Source organism: Thunnus albacares, chromosome 17 (assembly GCF_914725855.1).
Source record: "Thunnus albacares chromosome 17, fThuAlb1.1, whole genome shotgun sequence".
Lineage (NCBI taxonomy): Eukaryota > Metazoa > Chordata > Actinopteri > Scombriformes > Scombridae > Thunnus > Thunnus albacares.
In genome coordinates, this window is record NC_058122.1 from 11,352,461 (window position 1) to 11,371,085 (window position 18,625).

The 18,625-nt window shown below is 40.9% G+C and overlaps 1 protein-coding gene across 3 annotated transcripts; it reads left to right on the plus strand.

Annotated features, from left to right (window-relative positions):
- Positions 1 to 1,019: 1,019 nt before the first annotated feature.
- LOC122967563 (ras-related protein Rab-37-like) lies at positions 1,020 to 17,878 on the plus strand. Of its 3 annotated transcripts, none has more exons than XM_044332270.1 (9): positions 1,020 to 1,245; positions 4,534 to 4,644; positions 10,448 to 10,489; positions 12,518 to 12,584; positions 12,773 to 12,825; positions 13,240 to 13,305; positions 14,159 to 14,215; positions 14,296 to 14,372; positions 16,652 to 17,878. In XM_044332270.1, the coding sequence occupies exons 1-9, from the start codon at positions 1,114 to 1,116 to the stop codon at positions 16,755 to 16,757; spliced, it is 711 nt and encodes a 236-aa protein (XP_044188205.1). In that variant the 5' UTR covers positions 1,020 to 1,113; the 3' UTR covers positions 16,758 to 17,878. The 3 variants fall into 3 exon arrangements, with proteins under 3 accessions (XP_044188205.1, XP_044188204.1, XP_044188203.1); XM_044332268.1 differs by lacking the exons at positions 1,020 to 1,245; positions 4,534 to 4,644 and adding exons at positions 6,600 to 7,162; positions 8,217 to 8,327; XM_044332269.1 differs by lacking the exons at positions 1,020 to 1,245; positions 4,534 to 4,644 and adding an exon at positions 6,596 to 7,162.
- Positions 17,879 to 18,625: the final 747 nt, after the last annotated feature.

The following is an 18,625-nucleotide window of genomic DNA, read 5'->3' on the forward strand; positions in this document are numbered from 1 at the left end:
TTTAGTTACTTTTCAGATGAAGATTTGACACAATGGATAATATGACAAGCTTTTAAAACACAACATATTGTTAAAGATGAAACCAGTGGTGTCCAACCTTTTTGGCTTTTTGACGTCTTACAAAAAGCAGTGTGTAGTTGGGGTCACATTTCAGATGTCTGAGTTGTTAACAGCTCCATCATATAGTGATTTTTCCCTCTAAACTTCTCACATGATTTCATTGCAATAAATGTTCAAAGATCCAATATTTCACCGAAAGTCAAAGATTAGAGAAAAAGTCCAAAAACTGAAAACAGATTTGTGTATCAGAACTTTGTTTTTTCTTCTTTCATCTCCCATTAATCATCTCACAACCCCTCAGATTTATCTGGTGACCCTTTGGAGGGGTCCGAACCCCAGGTTGGGAACCACTGGACTAAACTAGCTAACTGTACATAAAGTAGTTGAAACTAGCTTTACCTCCAGCAGCTACAGCAGTAACATGCTGCTTACAAACTGATGCTTCAGTATTAATAATCTAATATGTCATATATAATAATATATCAGTCAGAGGGACCAAACCACTATTTTTACTGCAATACTTTAACTACATTTGTTGCTAATACTTATGTACTTTTACTTAAGTAGGTAGGAGTATTTTTACATTGCTGTAATAGTATTTTTAGTTAGGTAAAGGATCTGACTTGTTTTTCCACCACTGCTTCCAGTAGAAGCAGTTGCTAGATGGACATGTTTGTGAAGACAGGCGCTCTCCAGGGTGCTGAAGACTTGCCTTGTCACTTCCTGGTAGAAATGCTCGACATGGTTTTTCTTCATAAATACTGTACGTTACACCATGTCCATGTTCGTCTCCAACCGGGACGCTTTCATATAAATATTTAGTCAGAAATGTGCGTGCTCATCCACACGACTCGAGGTAATTTTACGTCTTTGCTCAGGATATTTAAAAAAAAAAAAAAAAAAAAACCTGAGGGGGCGGAGGTGATGACCGACAGGCAGGAGAGACGAGAGCACCGGGACAAAACTGGAAGAGATGAAGTTTTAAACGCTTAGTTCACCTGAAGGAGTTTTTGGCCAGAAAACACAGTTAAAGTGAAGACGGCAGAAAACGGGATGGATGATCCGTGTGAGACACAGAGACAAGAGGAGATGAAGATGGTCTCCTCGGACAGCGCGTACGGGTCATCTGCAGAGGACGGACACACACCCAACACCTTCCCTTATAATGAAGACCTGGAGCACAAGGTGATCACTTTGGCTTTTGATGAGAATTTCTAAAATGAACAGACTTTCAAGCAGTTTTTCAAACTATATTTTCTATTTACTTTCTGTATTCTGTGTTTATCTTCTTTTTCTAATTAAATTCTCCAAAAGTTCAACTAAAAAACTGATACAGTCACACTGCTAGACGTTTCTGTGTTACAGCTGGTTTTAATAAATCAGCCCACCAGTCTTTGAACTTTATTATAAAGTAATCATACTGCTTATTATGGCAGGAACACTAAGTACTATTCATAGCAGACACAGTAAAACATTGATCATCTCTGAGCAATAAACTCACATTTGAGGCTCAACAGATAACAGATCATTCTACACAGATTTATCAGTTTATCAGCGACAATATGATGCAATCCACTATAACTTCATAACTGTAACAATAGCTTCACAAAGATGGGATTGAATGAAGGGCTGTTGTTTTGTATTGTATTAGATTGTAAAGGTGTTATTAATAAGCTGTTTCCAAATATGTTTTCCTTCTTTTTGTATAAAATGGCACAATAGTCCATTAGTTACTATATTGTCTTTACAGATAAATCTTGACAACTTTGTGTAATTTTGAGTGATGTTGGATCATCAGTAGATGTTTCCATGTATTTCTGTAGAAAATCGCAGTCACTTCTGTATTTTCCACATTCAAATCCTCACCTGGACGAGCCTCACTGCTGTTATCTGTACATTACCTCATTTAGCTGCAAACAAAGTAGGTTAAAATGACTTATTAATGTAGTAAGTTAAAATTACACATAAAACACATTCTTAAACACTTTTATTCAGGACATTTATTGTTTTGTTGTCTGACACACCGAACAAGAGCAGGATCAGTTTTTTTTTTTTTTCTGTTGTTCCTCTTATTACAGTAGTGCATCTTAACATTATTGAATATTGTTTTGTGTTTTGTATTTCATGAGACTCTAGAGCTCTGGCTTGCTCAGTAATAATTGATTATGATTTTGTTGTTTTGCCTGCTTAGAGCCTGACAAGATTTGCATGCACCAGACACAAATCATACAAACACAAACGTAAACATGGCTCGGTTTTTTGCAGACTGTAATGGGACACTTGGCCATCAATTCTTTAAATATTCAATAAACTTTTAGGTATAAAATGTGTGACAAGATGCTGTCTCAATCAGAACTCAGAAAATAAAATAAAAAAACATTTCTTCAAGAATACACTATAATATGCAAAAACCTGTCGTCCAAAACTCCTCAATTTTATACAAGAGGGAACTTTGTACATACAGAATGATGTGATTTTCTAAATTCTGTCTTAATTATGCATAATTATATTGTAAATTGGCTGGTAGAGATGAGAGCAAAGACACTTCCTGTTCTCTCTGAGAGAATCTATGCAGCGCTGCTCATATCTGTGGGCGTCTGTTGTGGATGGAACTAGTGTAAAAGAAACATAATGATAGTCACCTGCATCTGCAAATGAAATATACATTTAGCAAGAAACACATCTCATGCAATCATAGAGTAGAAAAAGTGCCAGAAAGTGTTTAATACTGGTAAATACTTGTTATTTAAGTAAGGAATGCTGTGTGATGAGTTATCTACTTGCCCTTTAGTGTATCTCTGGGGATGAATTCTTCCTACTGAGTGAGTTAAATAACCTCTCACTGGATTTATTGGCCACTAATGTACATAAGAGTCTCAGGTTTCCACTCAGCAGCTTCATGCTAACTATCTAATTATGAGACATCTCTAGGGCTCACTCAGGATGAACCGAAACAACTCAGGGTCGATGGCATGTGGCGTGCTCTGAGAAATCTCACGTCACCATGGAAACATATTCAGCATCTCTAGCTCTGCCACAGTAATCATCCCACCCCCACCACCCCACTTCCATACTCCAAACGCACCACCAGCTCCCATGTGCTTCCTGGAGATAAACTTCACCCCCTGCTGTGGCTTTTTCCTCCAGCTGTGTTTGTCCTGAGAACGTTTACATGCCAACATCAAAATTTAATGAAAGAGGCATGAAATAGTAATATGTTGATTTCACACTGGCCAGCTAAACACTCAGCACAGTGCAGCCTCTGGGATGCATAACTTTTACCTGAGGGCCAATTTCTGCTGGTATCTTCTCCTACTGTGGAGAAGCCAGTTATTCAAGACTTTTAAACACAAGCATCCTATATAAAGATTATTTGTATTGTCCGAAAAAGTCTATTTGTTGGATTTCTGAAGCTTTTTTCCCCTGTTTTAGCTCTACTAAGATTGTTGCTTTTCTCAGCATTTTAGAAGAGCTTCAAAGAGAACTCAGCACACATCCACTTTAAAGAGCCAGATAGTGTCTGATTTTCATCATGTATATCTGCTGAAACTGCCACGAAGTTATGTTTTTAATGGGAGAGCAAAGGCGGATGATGTGCAGAACTCGCGGATGTCAGTGATTAAAGTGAGCGTATTACGAGTTTGCAGAGCGCTGCACGCTGTAATGCTGCGCCATATGTGGGCTCTTTGAGACTGCAGATAAGAGGCAGGCAGCGGGGCTGGAGGAGGAGGAGGAGGAGGAGGAGGAGGAGGAGGAGGAGGTAGAGGAAGAGGAGGAGGAGGAGGGTGATAAATGTCAACAAAAGAGGCAAGCGTCTGCTGCCGAGGAGCTCCAGAGAGACCATGGCGACAAGGCCGATTGATGCCTGCGTCCAGAGATGTGGTGTCACATCAGTAGATCCCTGCCGGGGTGACGCATGACCCTTAGCCATGAAAAGCGATGGTTATCACAGCAGCCTTGACTGTTTGCTTTTATTTGTGTGTGTGTGTGTGTGTGTGTGTGTGTGTGTGTGACAGAGAGAGAGAGAGTGAGAGAGAGGTTTGGTTTGTGTGTGTGATTTGGATATGTGATATGTGTAGCAAAGACAGATTTTCAGATGAGTTTACAGGAAGAAGAGTTGCGGTAAAAACCCCCTTGAACAAAGATAGAACATCTCTGATACAGGCCCACACACACACACACACACACACACACACACACACACACACACACACACACACACTCCCCACCACGTTCACCACTGCATATTATCCTTCACTCATTTTGAAGGCATTAAGTCGACCTCCAGCCATCACATTTCATTACAGAGGCCAAAGCTCTGCACAGCAACAGATGAGCATGTACAGTAACCTACACCGTGTACCCACACAGTGTCCTGGCCTCAGGCGATCAGTGAGGAGGCAGCAGTGAAGCCTGGACTCATGATGTCGCATCTCTCTCTCTCTCTCTCTCTCTCTTCTCTTGTCTCTGCAGACCATCCTAGTGGGAGACAGCGGAGTGGGCAAGACCTCTCTGCTGGTTCAGTTCGACCAGGGCAAGTTCATCTCGGGGTCTTTCTCCGCCACCGTCGGCATCGGCTTCACAGTGAGTCCGCTCCCTCCCCATCACCCCCAATATGCTTCACCCCCGAGTGACGAGAAGGACATGTCACTGCGATGTGCTGAAGTCGTGACATAACAGCGAAGCAAATCTCAGCTTCTGTGCCACAGAGAGTTTGACTCCCTCGGTGTGTCAGTGAAGTGCAGCATGAATCAGTGGCATTCTCCAGTGTGGGATGTTGCATCTTCTCACTGCATTCATTACGATCCTTAACACTCTGTGGGGGTTGCTTGATAGAGGGTACATTATTATGGTTAATGATGCCACTGCTATGATTAAATTACTGTGAAGGGAGCTCTACTAATGAATGTCATGGCGGCAGGCTGTTTGCTGCCGGATGTTTGTAACAAAGCTGTTTTAAACAAGAGTGATTTTATGCTTTGTGACATACGGGTTCTTCTTCTTTTTTTTTTTACTCCGTGTGGCAAGTTGAGGCAAAAGGAGACAAATAGGGAAGATGTACGGCTCATTTAGTGTATGATTCGCCTGCTATCATATTTTTCTGCTGTGACAGTGATAAGTTTGGCTTTGTGTCATTGCCATTAGAGCAGCACAGAGGAGGCAGAAATCTGTGAGAAAGTATAAAATTGGCTTTGCCATTTCACATTAGCATAAGTTTTCTGGTACCCCTGCAGATAAATGCACCACAGGGGGAAAAAAAAGTTATTCTCCTGCATATTTCCACTAGATTTAAAGTCAAGGGTGAGACGGCACCTTTAAATACATTTTGATCATTTTTTGTGTTGTTGTCTTCAGGTTCAATTTGGATTGAGTGTTGGAATAGATGATTAAAATATAGTGCACAGTGATAATGCATCCAGTGGTTGTCTCTGCTGATTCATTTGTAGTTGTGGCTCATTCTGCTGGCATAAATTTTCACTTTTTACATTTAAAGCTGTTTGCAGCTCCGCTCATTCTGAGCCATTGGGTTGCACTCCTCCCGCTGCTTCATTAGAAACAAGCCATAAATTATAAAGCAGTGAGTGCAGAGAAAAACAGGCAGATGCAGAAAACATTCAGTGTATCTCAGTCAGTTTGTTATGCCTTTGTGATTGATGCTTTAATCCGAAATGATTAACTGAGCTCACCTAGTTCACTGCGTCTTACAACTCATATCTGCTCAGATTCAGATCAGTCAACCGTTCAGTCAGCTCCATGATGCAAATGAATGTTTTATGATTATGTTAATGTTTGCCTCAGTCAGGGCCGAAGGGCGAGATGCTGCCTGCAGCTGACATGAAGCGATGAGTTCATATGTTTGAACAAGAGATTACATTATATAACATAAATGATCTCTGGCCCATGTGTCATTTAGGCCTGTCGGCACAGAGAAGAGCGGAGAGACACTCTTTGTCTTGATTTGAACACTGGGGGGAGACAAACACTGCAGATTTACTTGCAGGCTTGATTGGAAAATTGAGACTCAGTGAAACCAGTTTAGACACGTATGACATGCTAATTAAATGAATATCATCTATTCTTGACAAGAAGTAGTCTGGGATAGTTGTTAATTCGCCTGCTATGCTGAGGGATAATTAAAGGAAAAAAATGGGTTGATAAAAAAAGCTACAAAAATATCAAAAGATGGGAACTACTTTATGATCATATAAGATGGATTTGTCAGGAAATATTCTTGAAGGAAACATTTTTAAGGTTTCTGAACAAAGTTTGCGCACAGGTGTCCAAACCCTTTTACGCACCTTTTTTTAACTTTAAGGCAGAGTTTAATTATCTTTAGCAGAGAATTCTTATTATGCATCTGGATTTTTTCAGAATGTTAATGTTAAACCGATAGGTCGTAGTTTGAGACTCTTTGCTTTTTCTTCACCGAACCTGTCAATAATCGACCACCACCTGTGGCGGATGAGTCAGCCATCGGCGCGGTTGACCCCTGCAGCTGTTTACGGGGACGGTGTCAGCCTGAAAAAGACAAGATGTTTCACTCATAAGAAAAATACAGTGTCAGAGCTGCCGACGCATAGCTACTCAGTTAATCATCTGCCCACGCCAGGATGCTCCGCTCCGCTCTGCAAAACCAGAGAAATGTTTCCGCCTGTTTGTCATTACTGCTTTCTTGACTGGTGGATGTCGAGGCTCCGCTGATTCTTTTTTCTCTCTCCAAGTTTCCACCGTCGCCTCCGTCTTTTTTTTTTTTTTTTTTTTTTTTTTCTTGACAGGTGATATTAAGGTGTGATTTTCTCTCTTGTCTTGGGAAGCGCCTGGTGATTATTTCGTGGCCACACGCAGTATGCGCGCAGAGGGGCTGGAAGCTGGAGGAGACTCGGACTGAGATCTCACAGACACCGAGCGCGCGTCTTTCTCTCTCTTGGACACATCTCGGAGATAACTGTGGTTTGGCTCTCTATACTCTTTTTTTCCCCTTGGCATTGCGATGTCCACAAGGAAGACATCGTTGACGGACAAGCAGACTAAAAACGGCACGTCAAAATATGTGTTGGAGAGATGCGCTTCTATTAACGAGTATTATGATATTGCCTTTAAGGTGTGTATTTCCGTCATGTGTGTTGATTTTTTTTGGTTGCTTTTCTTTGTGGTGCTGCTGGCGGAACAGGTGTCTAAAATTGACTGTACGGTTGACACAGAAACAACTGGGTGTACCTGCAACAACAACATGAAATGTTGACTCTTCGCATCTGGGGAATGTGCAGATAATCTAAGTGTGAACCATTAACTATCACAATGGCTTTATGCATCCTCTTAATGTACAGTTAAACAGGCCATGTTCACATTGATGACAGTGCAGACACTAAGTCATCGACCTGGAGGCTTTCATTTGTATTACTAAGAAGTCTCTCAGAGGCTGTAAATCTCTAGAGGTTGCTTTGTCCGCCCTTACTTATATGCAAATATTTGCTGAGGGTGTACTTGTTGCTCCTTACAAAGCCTCCCTTTTAATATTTATAAAAGCTTTATAAAAGCCAGACAAGGCATATCTGTAATAAAGACCCACAGACAAAAGGAAAAGTAAATTTAACTTTAACTGTATGCATTTATACTGCATGTGCAGGCAGCACTGTGAAATCAATGGGGCTGTTTGAATAACAAGGTTTTTTACATCACATGCTATAATTACCCCATCCTGTTATTGTAATTATATTGATTGGTTTTGAAGAAGGATGCACTCAGAAAAAAAAATGATGAGAGTGAAATTACAGAGTTGGTTGCAACCATCTTGAATCCCCTCTTAAGTATTGGCACAGTGACACATGTTGGTGGCAGCTCAGTCAACAGTGGATCAAAACAGTAGCTGTAATACACTGTAGCCGTAATCATTTTAATATTTGAACAAGCTGACACTTAAACTTAAGGCTGAATGAGATAAGATGTTGAGCAACAGCATCTTCCGTTCAAACCTTGTGATCCCAGTTGTGAAATGTTTTTACACAGTTGCAAAATAATTTAATGCGGCAAGTCCCTCAGCTTTAATTTCCTCTTCAGTAAGTCTTATCCAACCATTCTGTTTAGGTTGTCAGTCACGTATTTAAGCCAGCTGTAACCTGTTGTCCCTCTCTCTGGTGGTGGGTTTTGCTCTTTAGGTGATGCTGCTGGGAGACTCGGCCGTGGGGAAGACGTGCCTCTTGGTGCGCTTTAAAGATGGGGCCTTTCTGGGAGGCAACTTTATAGCCACCGTTGGAATAGACTTTAGGGTGAGAGAGATACAGCCTCACAGAATCAGTCTTTATATTGTCAATTATTCTGTCAATGGTTTGTCCCTTGTGTTATACTCTTGTTACTCTAATGAGGAAAATCTTTTTACGTTTGAAAAGCAACATAATGATATTAGTAAAGCAACAAGGGATCCACTTGTTACAGTGACATCGGCCCAATTATCACCTTATTTCCACGCTGAACACTTCATCATGCTGTTATGATAGCACCAAATGTACAAATCCTCTCGCCAATCACTCAAGTTCACAGACCACTTGTGCTGCTAGAGGCTGCGGACGGCTTCATAAATGTCTTGGCAGATGCCTGCCCACGTCCCTGTCTCCTGGAAAGATTGGCTGCAGCTCAACTCGGTCCTGGAGGAGTCACAGCGCAGACAGACGGGCTCCTACCTAGTCACATACACCTTATGCGCACATGCGCGTGCACACACACACACACACACACACACACACACACAATGACTGTTGCTGAATTTGGAGCAGATGTCTACTGTATGTTTTCCTCAAGTGCAACGAACATGAAAATAGGCTGTTTGGAGTGAGAGGTCTGAATCCCAGCAAGCTTCCCGTTTCCCTCCAATCAAGACAAAGCACTCACGCTAATGGCCAGTCAAGTAAGGGTGGTTTGAGGAGGAAATTGTGTTGCATTAGCCAGAGTGATGTATTGTCTTCTGTGGATGGCGGTGTAGACATTAGGGAGCATAATGGGTGTCTGACAGATAGAGCCACAGTATATGAATGCTGTCTATTCAGAAGCATGAACATTTTATTTTACTCAAGGAAAAGCAACAGGTTCTGTGGCCACCATCCATCCATTCATAAAAATGCATCAATAAGGAAGGAGTGAAACAAGGTTACATCTACATCCATTGGGAAAACATGATAGATTCAGTATCATACTATTCATTCAGAAGAAGGGCTGTTGGTGAAATTAGTTTCCTTGTATGTGGATCACTTGCTACCGCTTTTGTCTTCTTGCTTGTTTTAATGAAATGGGGCAAAAGCTGCTTACAAATAGAGTAAGCTGAGCCAAACAGTTGAGTCAATATGCTGAGGTTGTCCTTTGTGCATGGATAAGCAGGCAGGCTGTTGTGGCAGCCTGTAACATGGCCGGTCTATTTTCGGCATGCTTCCTTGTAGCAGTTACTCAGCATGCAGGCTCCTCTCACGTCATAATTGGGGCGAAAATGGAAACCCATGGCAACTAATGCATTGCAGGGGTTGAACCATGTCCATTCTGCCAAAGCAGAGGATTCAGCAGGTGGCAGCTCTGGCCTGCCAGTGACGTCTTTGCACACATCTCAGAGGTTTCTCCATTTTATTGTGAAACCCTTTCTGCATTTCTTCTGTGGTTTTGGTTGCATTTTCTGAGTTCACAGGAAAGGCAGGGTCTGTTTGTGATGATCTGTCACTGATATGGCGTTTTGAAGTGATTGAGGAAGTGCTGCACAGCATTTGCTTGTCTCACTTCCTTGAAGTCGGCGTCTCTTTCTCTTTTGTGTTTTTTGCTGTGAAAGGTTGAAATACTGTTGTGGTCTGATTTATTGCTCTAGCTGGTCATGCTAACTCAACAGACTCCCAAAATACCGCCAGCAGAGCGTGGGAGAACCTGTGCTTTTGTCGTTGCATGTCCGAGCATGCATGTTGGCTCAGATATTAAACCTCTCAGGATTTTCTTTTTTGCCAGTTTTCCCCTTGCAATGTATTCATCAGTGACAATATTAAGTCTTTTTTAGGTAGGGTGCCTTAAACTATTTCAGGCCAATCTTTGCTCTACAGGAAATCAGAGGGCACCCCTACCAGGCTGCAGGAAATTAACGGGGGAGTCAGTTGTTATGCTGCCAGTCGTCTTTCTCACTGTTGTGTAATTAAGTCTAATCCCAGGACCTTGTTGTTGTGTGGGTGTTGCAAATTACTTTCTCTGCCAGCATTCAGAGCCACTTTTAGTTGTCTTGTTTCTTTTGTCACATGCTGAGTCTCTGAGCTTTTTTAGTCTGCTGCGATGTTTGTCATTCAGCTCTGTGCAGTTTCCTCAGCACTCCAGTCTCTAAAGCATATGGTGCATTTTCAGTCTGTGACGACTCTTCTCTTTTCCACAGAATAAAGTGGTGGATGTTGACAACCTGAAAGTCAAACTCCAGGTGAGAGCAGCTACCTTTACTCCAGACCTGTGTAAGAAAGTGATTACAAATTAATCTTACACAACAGCTAAGTCCACTTTTTGCCATCTATCTATCTATCTAGCCATCCACCCAAGCTGCCACTTCCAATTATGAAAATTTGCACCTTATATTGACGTCATGTGAACTGCGTCACTTCCCTGGTTCATAATTACTACAGGGTTGGTACTAGATTGGATCAGCCAGAGGAACGATTTGCAAAACTTTTGTGAGATTTGTGTCCGTTGTGTTTCTTCCTTGTGCACGTAACCCTAACTCTAACCCATAAACCTTATCCTAGCCTTAACCTTAACCTCAACTCTAACTCTAAGCCTATAACCTCGGCCCAACCCTGACCTTAACCTGACCCTTAACTTAACCCTAGCCGCACTTGTGATAGTTCGTCCCTCTGGCTGATCCAACCTACCATTTACCTTACTAGCCGCTAAATGGTGTAAATGTAACTATAGGTCGTTTTTGCCAGCTATACTGTTATTTTTGTTGTGAGGCAGGGCTGATATATCTACCTGAATTCATCTGACAGATTATGTAGAATCATAGAAAACTAATTTACAAATTATAGTTGAACCAAATATGCTTTACATTCATTGAAATGTCATTGTTTGTGTTGCTAATCCAATCAAAGGCTTGATTGGATTGCAGTAGTAAGGGACTCTGGGTTATGTGCCAGCAGCATGCTGTTAATAAAGCACATACCCATATATCATCAAAACCTGTTCATTCAACACTGAGTGGGAGGTGCCAAAATTAGATTCCTGCTGTAGCCTATAGCTCTAGTAAATCCTCAGCTTCTCTTCTCCTGCACGGGCCTAGCACATGATAAAATCCTGTGATTAATTCCAAAATACACTCTCGCACCGTGACTGTCCTGTGAAGGCAGAGAACAGTAATTACAGAAAAGATGAAGTTGAGAAAAAAAGGGTTTCAAGTTTTCAGGCTTACTGGAAATTGTGTAACAGAGGATGTAATACTTTCATTTTATGTCTTTTTAGACTGATTGTTTTGCAACAAAAAATAACTGCCTTTTCAAAAAACTACGAGGAAAATCCAACACGTTTACCATATACCAAATGTCAATAATTATCTTAAAATCAATATAATTTGCAATTTAATTCATTTAAACACGTGATTAATAAGTGGCTTAATCACACCAAATCATGAATTTCACTAGAGTCAAATGCTGAGATGGCGATTACTGCCTTTCTACTAATCTAGGCTAGTTATGAAAACAGTGTTCTCCATGCATCTTCCAGCAAAAAGCAGCTGAACCAGGTGCCTCTCAGTTTGAGGACAGCAGACTTCAAAAAACAGAAGGGAGTGGAGCACACTGATAGAGTCAGAACTCTGATGAAGACACAGTAGTGTCGAAACGTTAGTTTGTGTGCACTATTAAAGGCTGCAAATTTATCAGTGTGTTCCAGTCCCTTCTGTTTTTTCTAGGCTAGTTTTTGTTGTTGTTGTTTTTATTCTCTGTTCTCTCTGATTTAGCTACTGCCTTATTTATGTTTGATAACAAACTAAATAACTAAGATGTTAGTTAATCAAAATTGGCATTTCAATTACAGGAAACTGCAAGGCGTAAAAAAGTAAATTTAGCTTTAGCCATGTGGCTAGCTATGGCAAATTATAACTAAATTTAACTTTGACTGTCAGGTTTTTAGCTGTTTTTATTTAGTTATATGGCATAATAAATGATATATTTAGACAAATGTTAGCCGATCAAGTTCTGGTTTTAACTACATTTTGACTAAATATGTCTTGAACTAGTACACTAGTATAGAACTAGTACATCTTTTCATTCTGCTATGTGAATGTATGGTTTGAATGGCAATAAACTTGAACTTGAACTACTGCATTTTTGTTTGCATGCCAGTATAATGGTATGTTTCTGCTTTGGTCGTTGGCTGTGCAGGATATGGTGTGATGATTGTTCAAGATGTTCAGTTTTGCCACTTAATCCGCTGTGTAATTATGTGGTTTGTCACACAGATCTGGGATACAGCCGGCCAAGAGAGATTCCGCAGCGTAACGCATGCCTACTACAGAGATGCCCAGGGTAACCTTTGCTTTTTATATTTCACTTCCTCAAACTGTCTGTGTGTGCATGTGTAGGAAGGGGTAGAGTAGGTAAGGAAACAACCTGGCTCAGAAATGTAGAGAGCCTGTGTAGGTGTCGATGTGTTACGTAAGTGTGCAGATAACAATAAAGGTGCAACTGAACTGTTCCTCTGTTTCCTTTTACAGCATTACTTCTGCTTTATGATATCACCAGCAAGCTGTCATTTGACAATATCAGGGTAAGGCTGTCTCAAATTACTTTCCCCCTCCTCCCTCTTTCACTCTCTCTCTTCTTTCTCTTCATTTTCACTTCCTGCACCTAAAACCTGTCAAGCTGAACGCTTCACACTGTCTATTTACTAGCAAAATACTATGAGGGCTTCCAACATTTTCTCACATGCCCTCTTTTGAAATGACACAATGTTATCGTTTGCTCGGTTACACAGCTCCCAGTTTCAGTAATGAAAAGCAATAAAAGTGTTCAAGGATAAGAATGACTCAGTCCCACCATGATTGATTGGTGGATGGTAAGAATACACAGCTCAGGAAGGGAGGGAAAATGCAGTCTTTAAGCTGTGATATTTATTTTGTTTATGGACCAATCTCTCTTTCTTCTCCCCTCCTGTATCTGTCTGTCTTTTATACTTTTAAAGGCTTGGCTGACTGAAATACACGAGTATGCCCAGAAGGATGTGGTCATCATGTTGCTCGGCAACAAGGTGAGCAAAGCTTCCTTTTTTGCGTTACATAAAAAGATCAGGAGGATAACTCGTCCCTTAGCACAATTTTAACACACTCTTATCACACTCAGACAGACATGAGAATGCTTAAAAGCTAGAAAATGCCTCCACTGTGCAGCATATGCATGAATGCAAAGCACTCACACGCTCATTTTAATACAAGTGAAGCTCAGTCTTAATTGTGTTTGTGTGTCTTCATTGATTTATGTTTTTAATGCACACACCCGTCTGTGAAAAGAATTTCCCTGCAGTGAAAATAAAGTTGTACCATTTATAGAATCGTTGCTTGTGAGAGTACACATTAGCACATTAATCTCCCATCACCCAGTGTTATATGATTATTACGAACGGGTAGGGTACATTCAAAACAGTGCCACATCAATTAATAATCCCTTTCTTTAAGCTTCTCTTGCATGAAACCATTTTCTCCACAATGCTGCTGGTGATGAAAAGAGAATTTTTCATGTCTCATTGCTACCAGCAGCAGTCATTGCTAATATGTCTAAAAGCTCCCTCTGGTGGCTTAGAGAGGACTCACCCTTCTCGGGGGGTCATAGATGTCACACAGCAGCAACTCAGATCATTTGCTGTGAGAGCAGCAGGACTGACGGCACCAGTCTGTGGGAGCGCTGCTCTTCTGCTGGAGGTGCAGTTTCTGACATCTCATCAGTCTGAAGGAGCTCTGGCTCAGCAGCTGGCGGCAGGGCTGCCAGATAAGAGGATGCACAGGCTGACATGATGGTGCATCACCGTAGCTAATGGCGTAGTGAAGCTGTGACCTTTCACCTCCACTGTGATGAGTTGTTTTCTTTTCCCCGCTGCTGTCTCACAGTCAGACATGGCTGCAGAGAGGGTCGTGAAGACGGAGGATGGAGAAAAGCTGGCGAAGGTAATGTATGACAGCTCCCTATGGTTATATTCTCAATGACAGCCGCTCCACTTCTTCTTCTAATGTTTTTTCCCTCTTAGGAGTATGGAGTGCCATTTATGGAAACCAGTGCGAAGACAGGAGTCAATGTGGAACTGGCCTTTCTCGCTATTGCAAGGTAAGTCTTAAAGCTGCTCTAATCAATATTTTTACATTAAAAAGAAATAAAATGACTATGTGTTGTCACTAGTATTGCAGTTCCCCACATCTCTGCAGAGGGTTTACAACTTTTACTGTTTTGGTTCACTCTCAGACAAAGTTAGTGACTAGCTGGTGAACATAATGGAGCATTTAGCAGCTAAAGGGCCAGATATTTCCCTCAGGAGCTGATGGAGACCAACACAGAGCTAAAAGGAGAGTGAATATTTGACTTACTTCCTTGAACAGAAACATGACTTCAAATGAATACTAATATTGCTGCATATCCATTGTGCTGCCCTCTAGTGGCCAAAAGATCTGTTAATGCAGCAGGTTTAAGAGCTCAGATGCAAATTTTGCGAATATGCTGAACATTTCTGTTTTTTCAATTTTTGTCATTGTCCATAAAAAAAAGAAAATAAGGTAATTACCACAGGCAGTTAAATTGAATGTTGCAGTTTGACGTTTGGAGATTTCAAGCTATTGAACAAGGCTCTACAAGAGGCACGAAATGTGTGCACAAAAGTCTGCTTTTGGTCTGCAGATGTTTTTCATGGTTTGGTAAGGTCCGTAGTTGCATTTAAGAGAAATCTTAATGCCACTCCAAAGAAATATATTTTAGACAATCGTGTGCTTCCAACCTTGTGGCAACAGACTTAATGATGCCCTTTCCTGTTTCAACATGACGGTGCACAAAGTCAGCTCCATAAATAAATGTTTTTCTGAGTTTGGTGTGAAAAACAACTTGACTGGCCTGCACAGATCCCTGACCTTAACCCCATCCAACATCTTTTGAGATGAACTTGAACACCACTTGCGAGGCAGGCCTCGTTGCCCAATATCACTGCCCGACTCCACTGATGCTCTTGTGGTTGCAGCCAGGTTAATGTCCATTGTTTTAGAATTACATGTTTAACAATCACATATGATTGAGGCATCCAAGTGTCCACATACTTTTGACCATATAGTGTATAATGGTGTATTTAATGTTGTATTCTGATTACGGATACATTCCTATAACTGACTGAATGAATGGATACAAATGTGTTTCTAGTTTTCCATCTATTACAAACATATTGCATTAAGTATTCTTTTATAAATGTAGTTAATTAATTAAAATGCACCACAAGAGAGGAAACCCTGAGGGACAGGTGTGAAGTTTTATTTTTAGAGACATTATTGGTTAATCACTTACATACCCCGTAACAGTTTTGTTCATGTTTTTATGTTAATTTGGATACAAGTAGCTAGAAAGAGGCAACAGGTGGACACTTGGCAGTGTACACATTCTAACTGAGAGAAAACAACTAGAGTAAATTTAGAGAGCGAAACAAAACAAATATGCTTGAGGATAATACAGAAAAATTGTTGGTAATTTTTTCATTTCATGAGTCATTTACAACTGATCCCCAAAACATTTTTTTTACGCTTCGAAAGCTACATTTTCCTTTCAAGAGTCCTCTGCAGTGAGAAATTAATTTTCTCACAAATTGTACTTCTTTCTCTGCCTGTAATATAAAAGCCAAAACAAACTGAAAATATATTCACCCTCAGATTTGTTGGGTCATGCTTCTAGAGTAATGAACACTGAGGTTCCACATAAAGGGTTTGTATTTTGATCTGCTTCATGCATACAGCTGACATCGTTAGCCTCTCTGGAGTTTACTCTGGTTCTCTTTTGGGTTGTATATTTTTGACTTTTCTCTGACTTGGCATTGATGTTCACAAGCCTCCCTTTGATTCCTGCAACTAATACACTCTAATGGTTTTTAGCTAATTTGTTGTTTGTTCCTCTTGACTTGCTATAATGGGATTGTGCGTGTTTTGAAACCACGTCAAGGCTCTCCCTGGATCTCAAACATTAACTGTGTAATTTCTGTCTTTTTGAGTGACTTCCTTGTGTACTCACCTTTCTTGATGAATGGCAGGAAATATGAACAGTTATTTTGTCTAAAATGACTGATGACTGTTTGCGCGTCATGTTCCCGGAGCTATGGGAGAAAATAATGTAGGTGATTTGCTATCTTCATGTGACGGGTATTTTAAGTGCAAGTTAGATTAAATGACTCATGCTAGAGGCATTTTGATGAAGAGGGCTGATTCTCTCCCTCACTTGCTTGCACTTGCTCTTTTTATTTCTCATCCTTTATCATTTTCCTGATTTTCTCACCCTGTCTGTGCTCCATCCCACACATCCACCTCTTCTGTATCTAACTCCCTGTGTGTGTGTGTCTCTGTCTGTCTCTCTCTCTCTATCAGGGAGCTGAAGCACAGAGCAACGCAGCAGCCGAATGAGCCCAAGTTCCAGATACATGACTACATCGAGTCTCAGAAGCACAAGTCCGGCTGCTGCGGCCTCATGTAGCTGATCCTGATCACCAGGCAGAGAGAGACACACAAACAGAAAGAGAAAGAGTGAGAGAAGGAAGGAGGGAGAAAGGGAGTGAGAACGAGGTAAAAAAAAAAAAAATAGTCTGCTCTCTTACAAAAGCCAATCCCAGCGCCAAACCTGAGAAGTGGACATCCTCCTCTTCTCCACTGAGCTTTTAGCTGAATGAAAATGAACCTGGATTGGACGCCATCCCTTATCTGAAATGTGAATTTAAATCTCTTTTATGTCATGCGTAGAGATGTTTGTGGTCTTTGTGGTGACAGTTGTATCAAACGACAAAGTCAGGAGTTACAATCTGAAATGCTATATCCATCAAAAAGAAAAAAAAACAAACAGCATCATTCTATACTTGATAAACGACAGTTTTATATATGAACAATCAATATGACTGTTGATGTGGATATAGCATTTTTGCCATGCAGCTCTTAGTTTGTTTTTCATCCCAGTTTAACCAGGCTGTGAACTGAATCCCTTTTGGCCTTACAGTCTTCATCTTTATTTAGTGTGTTTGAGATAAGTGGACTTCAGTCTCACAGTCAGATTGTAGCTAAAATGATCCCGTCTGTTCACATCTGTACTGCTGTTAGATAGAATAAAGCCAACGTTTTGAGGGCACTCGCCCGCTGTGTGTCTGTTTGTACCTTCAATTCAGGGCCAGTGAAACGTCATTCAAAGTACTGTACATGTAAACGTGCTGGAGCATCATCCCACTGTTGCACCAGGATACACTCAAAGAGATTATTTTCGTTATGTCTTGGTTAGAGATTCCTCAGCATGCAGTCTGCCTTTTTACCATGTGTCGTTCACACACCGAGATGCAGCAAACCACAGCACTCACTGAACATTGTTGTGTCTCCTTTGATGATGGATGTTGTTGTCTAGACTGTACAGAAGCTGTATTTGTTCATACGCCGCATCGTGTAACTTTGTTTCTTTGTACAATGTTCATTATGAATGTTTGCTTGTCGAAACTTGCTCAATGTCACATTTGTTCCTCTTCTGAGGCGTCACGGTGATCACAAAGTGCCACGAAAAAGTGCTTTGTTATCATATTATATATACATATATATATAAAAAGTATATTTTGTAATGTATGTGGTGTTTTATTGAAGTCAGTCTCGTCTGTCTGTCTTTGTGTGTGTTTTGGAGGACAGGGGTAGGAGTCAGGATGTGCTGAGGTTAATAAGCCACTGTGTGGCAGCAGCTACCCTGTTCATTCTCTCTAGTAGGTAGCACTAGAAAACAGTAAATTAGACGGGCTACAGTTCACTCAGCACACATGTTGATCCTATATTTCATTTCTTATGCTGTTATATAGGCGTAACATCTCTATCATGATGTTTTTTTGTTAAAACTGTGGTTGTATTAATGTTTTGGGTGAAGTTAGTGGACATTCATGATTCACTGCTCCACACCTTTAATGCAGCGCTCCTTTTCTCCCACTCACATGTATGAGTCACACTGCAGACACATTAAGGAGTCATTCTCTGTCCTTTACTGTGGAAAAAACTCAACTCATTATTTGGATTGTTTCCCGTTAACTGAAAGGACAGCTGAACTCCTCGAAACACACTGTACTTATAAGTGCTGATGCTCCAGTAGCTTTAAGATTTCCAAGTCGGAGAGTGTTGAGAGCTCCTGTGTCTGTCTCTCTCTTATCGGGTCTCAGCTGAAAAGTCAAATCCTCCCTGAGGTTTTATAGAGAAGCTTCACAGCAGGCTCTATTTTTATTGTGGTGTCACTCATTTCTCTGAATGGCCAGGGGGACGCTACATTGACTGGCTCCAAAAGACTGATGCTGATTATCAGTTGAAAAAGCAGCTAGGTAGCCAGGAATCAAT

Excerpts from the sequence above, each read along its gene's own strand:
- LOC122967563 (XM_044332270.1), top strand. The coding sequence starts at position 1,114 with ATGGATGATCCGTGTGAGACACAGAGACAAGAGGAGATGAAGATGGTC. Across the intron at positions 10,490-12,517 it reads ACCTGAAAGTCAAACTCCAG|ATCTGGGATACAGCCGGCCA; the intron begins GTGAGAGCAGCT and ends TTTGTCACACAG. Across the intron at positions 12,826-13,239 it reads TGTCATTTGACAATATCAGG|GCTTGGCTGACTGAAATACA; the intron begins GTAAGGCTGTCT and ends ATACTTTTAAAG.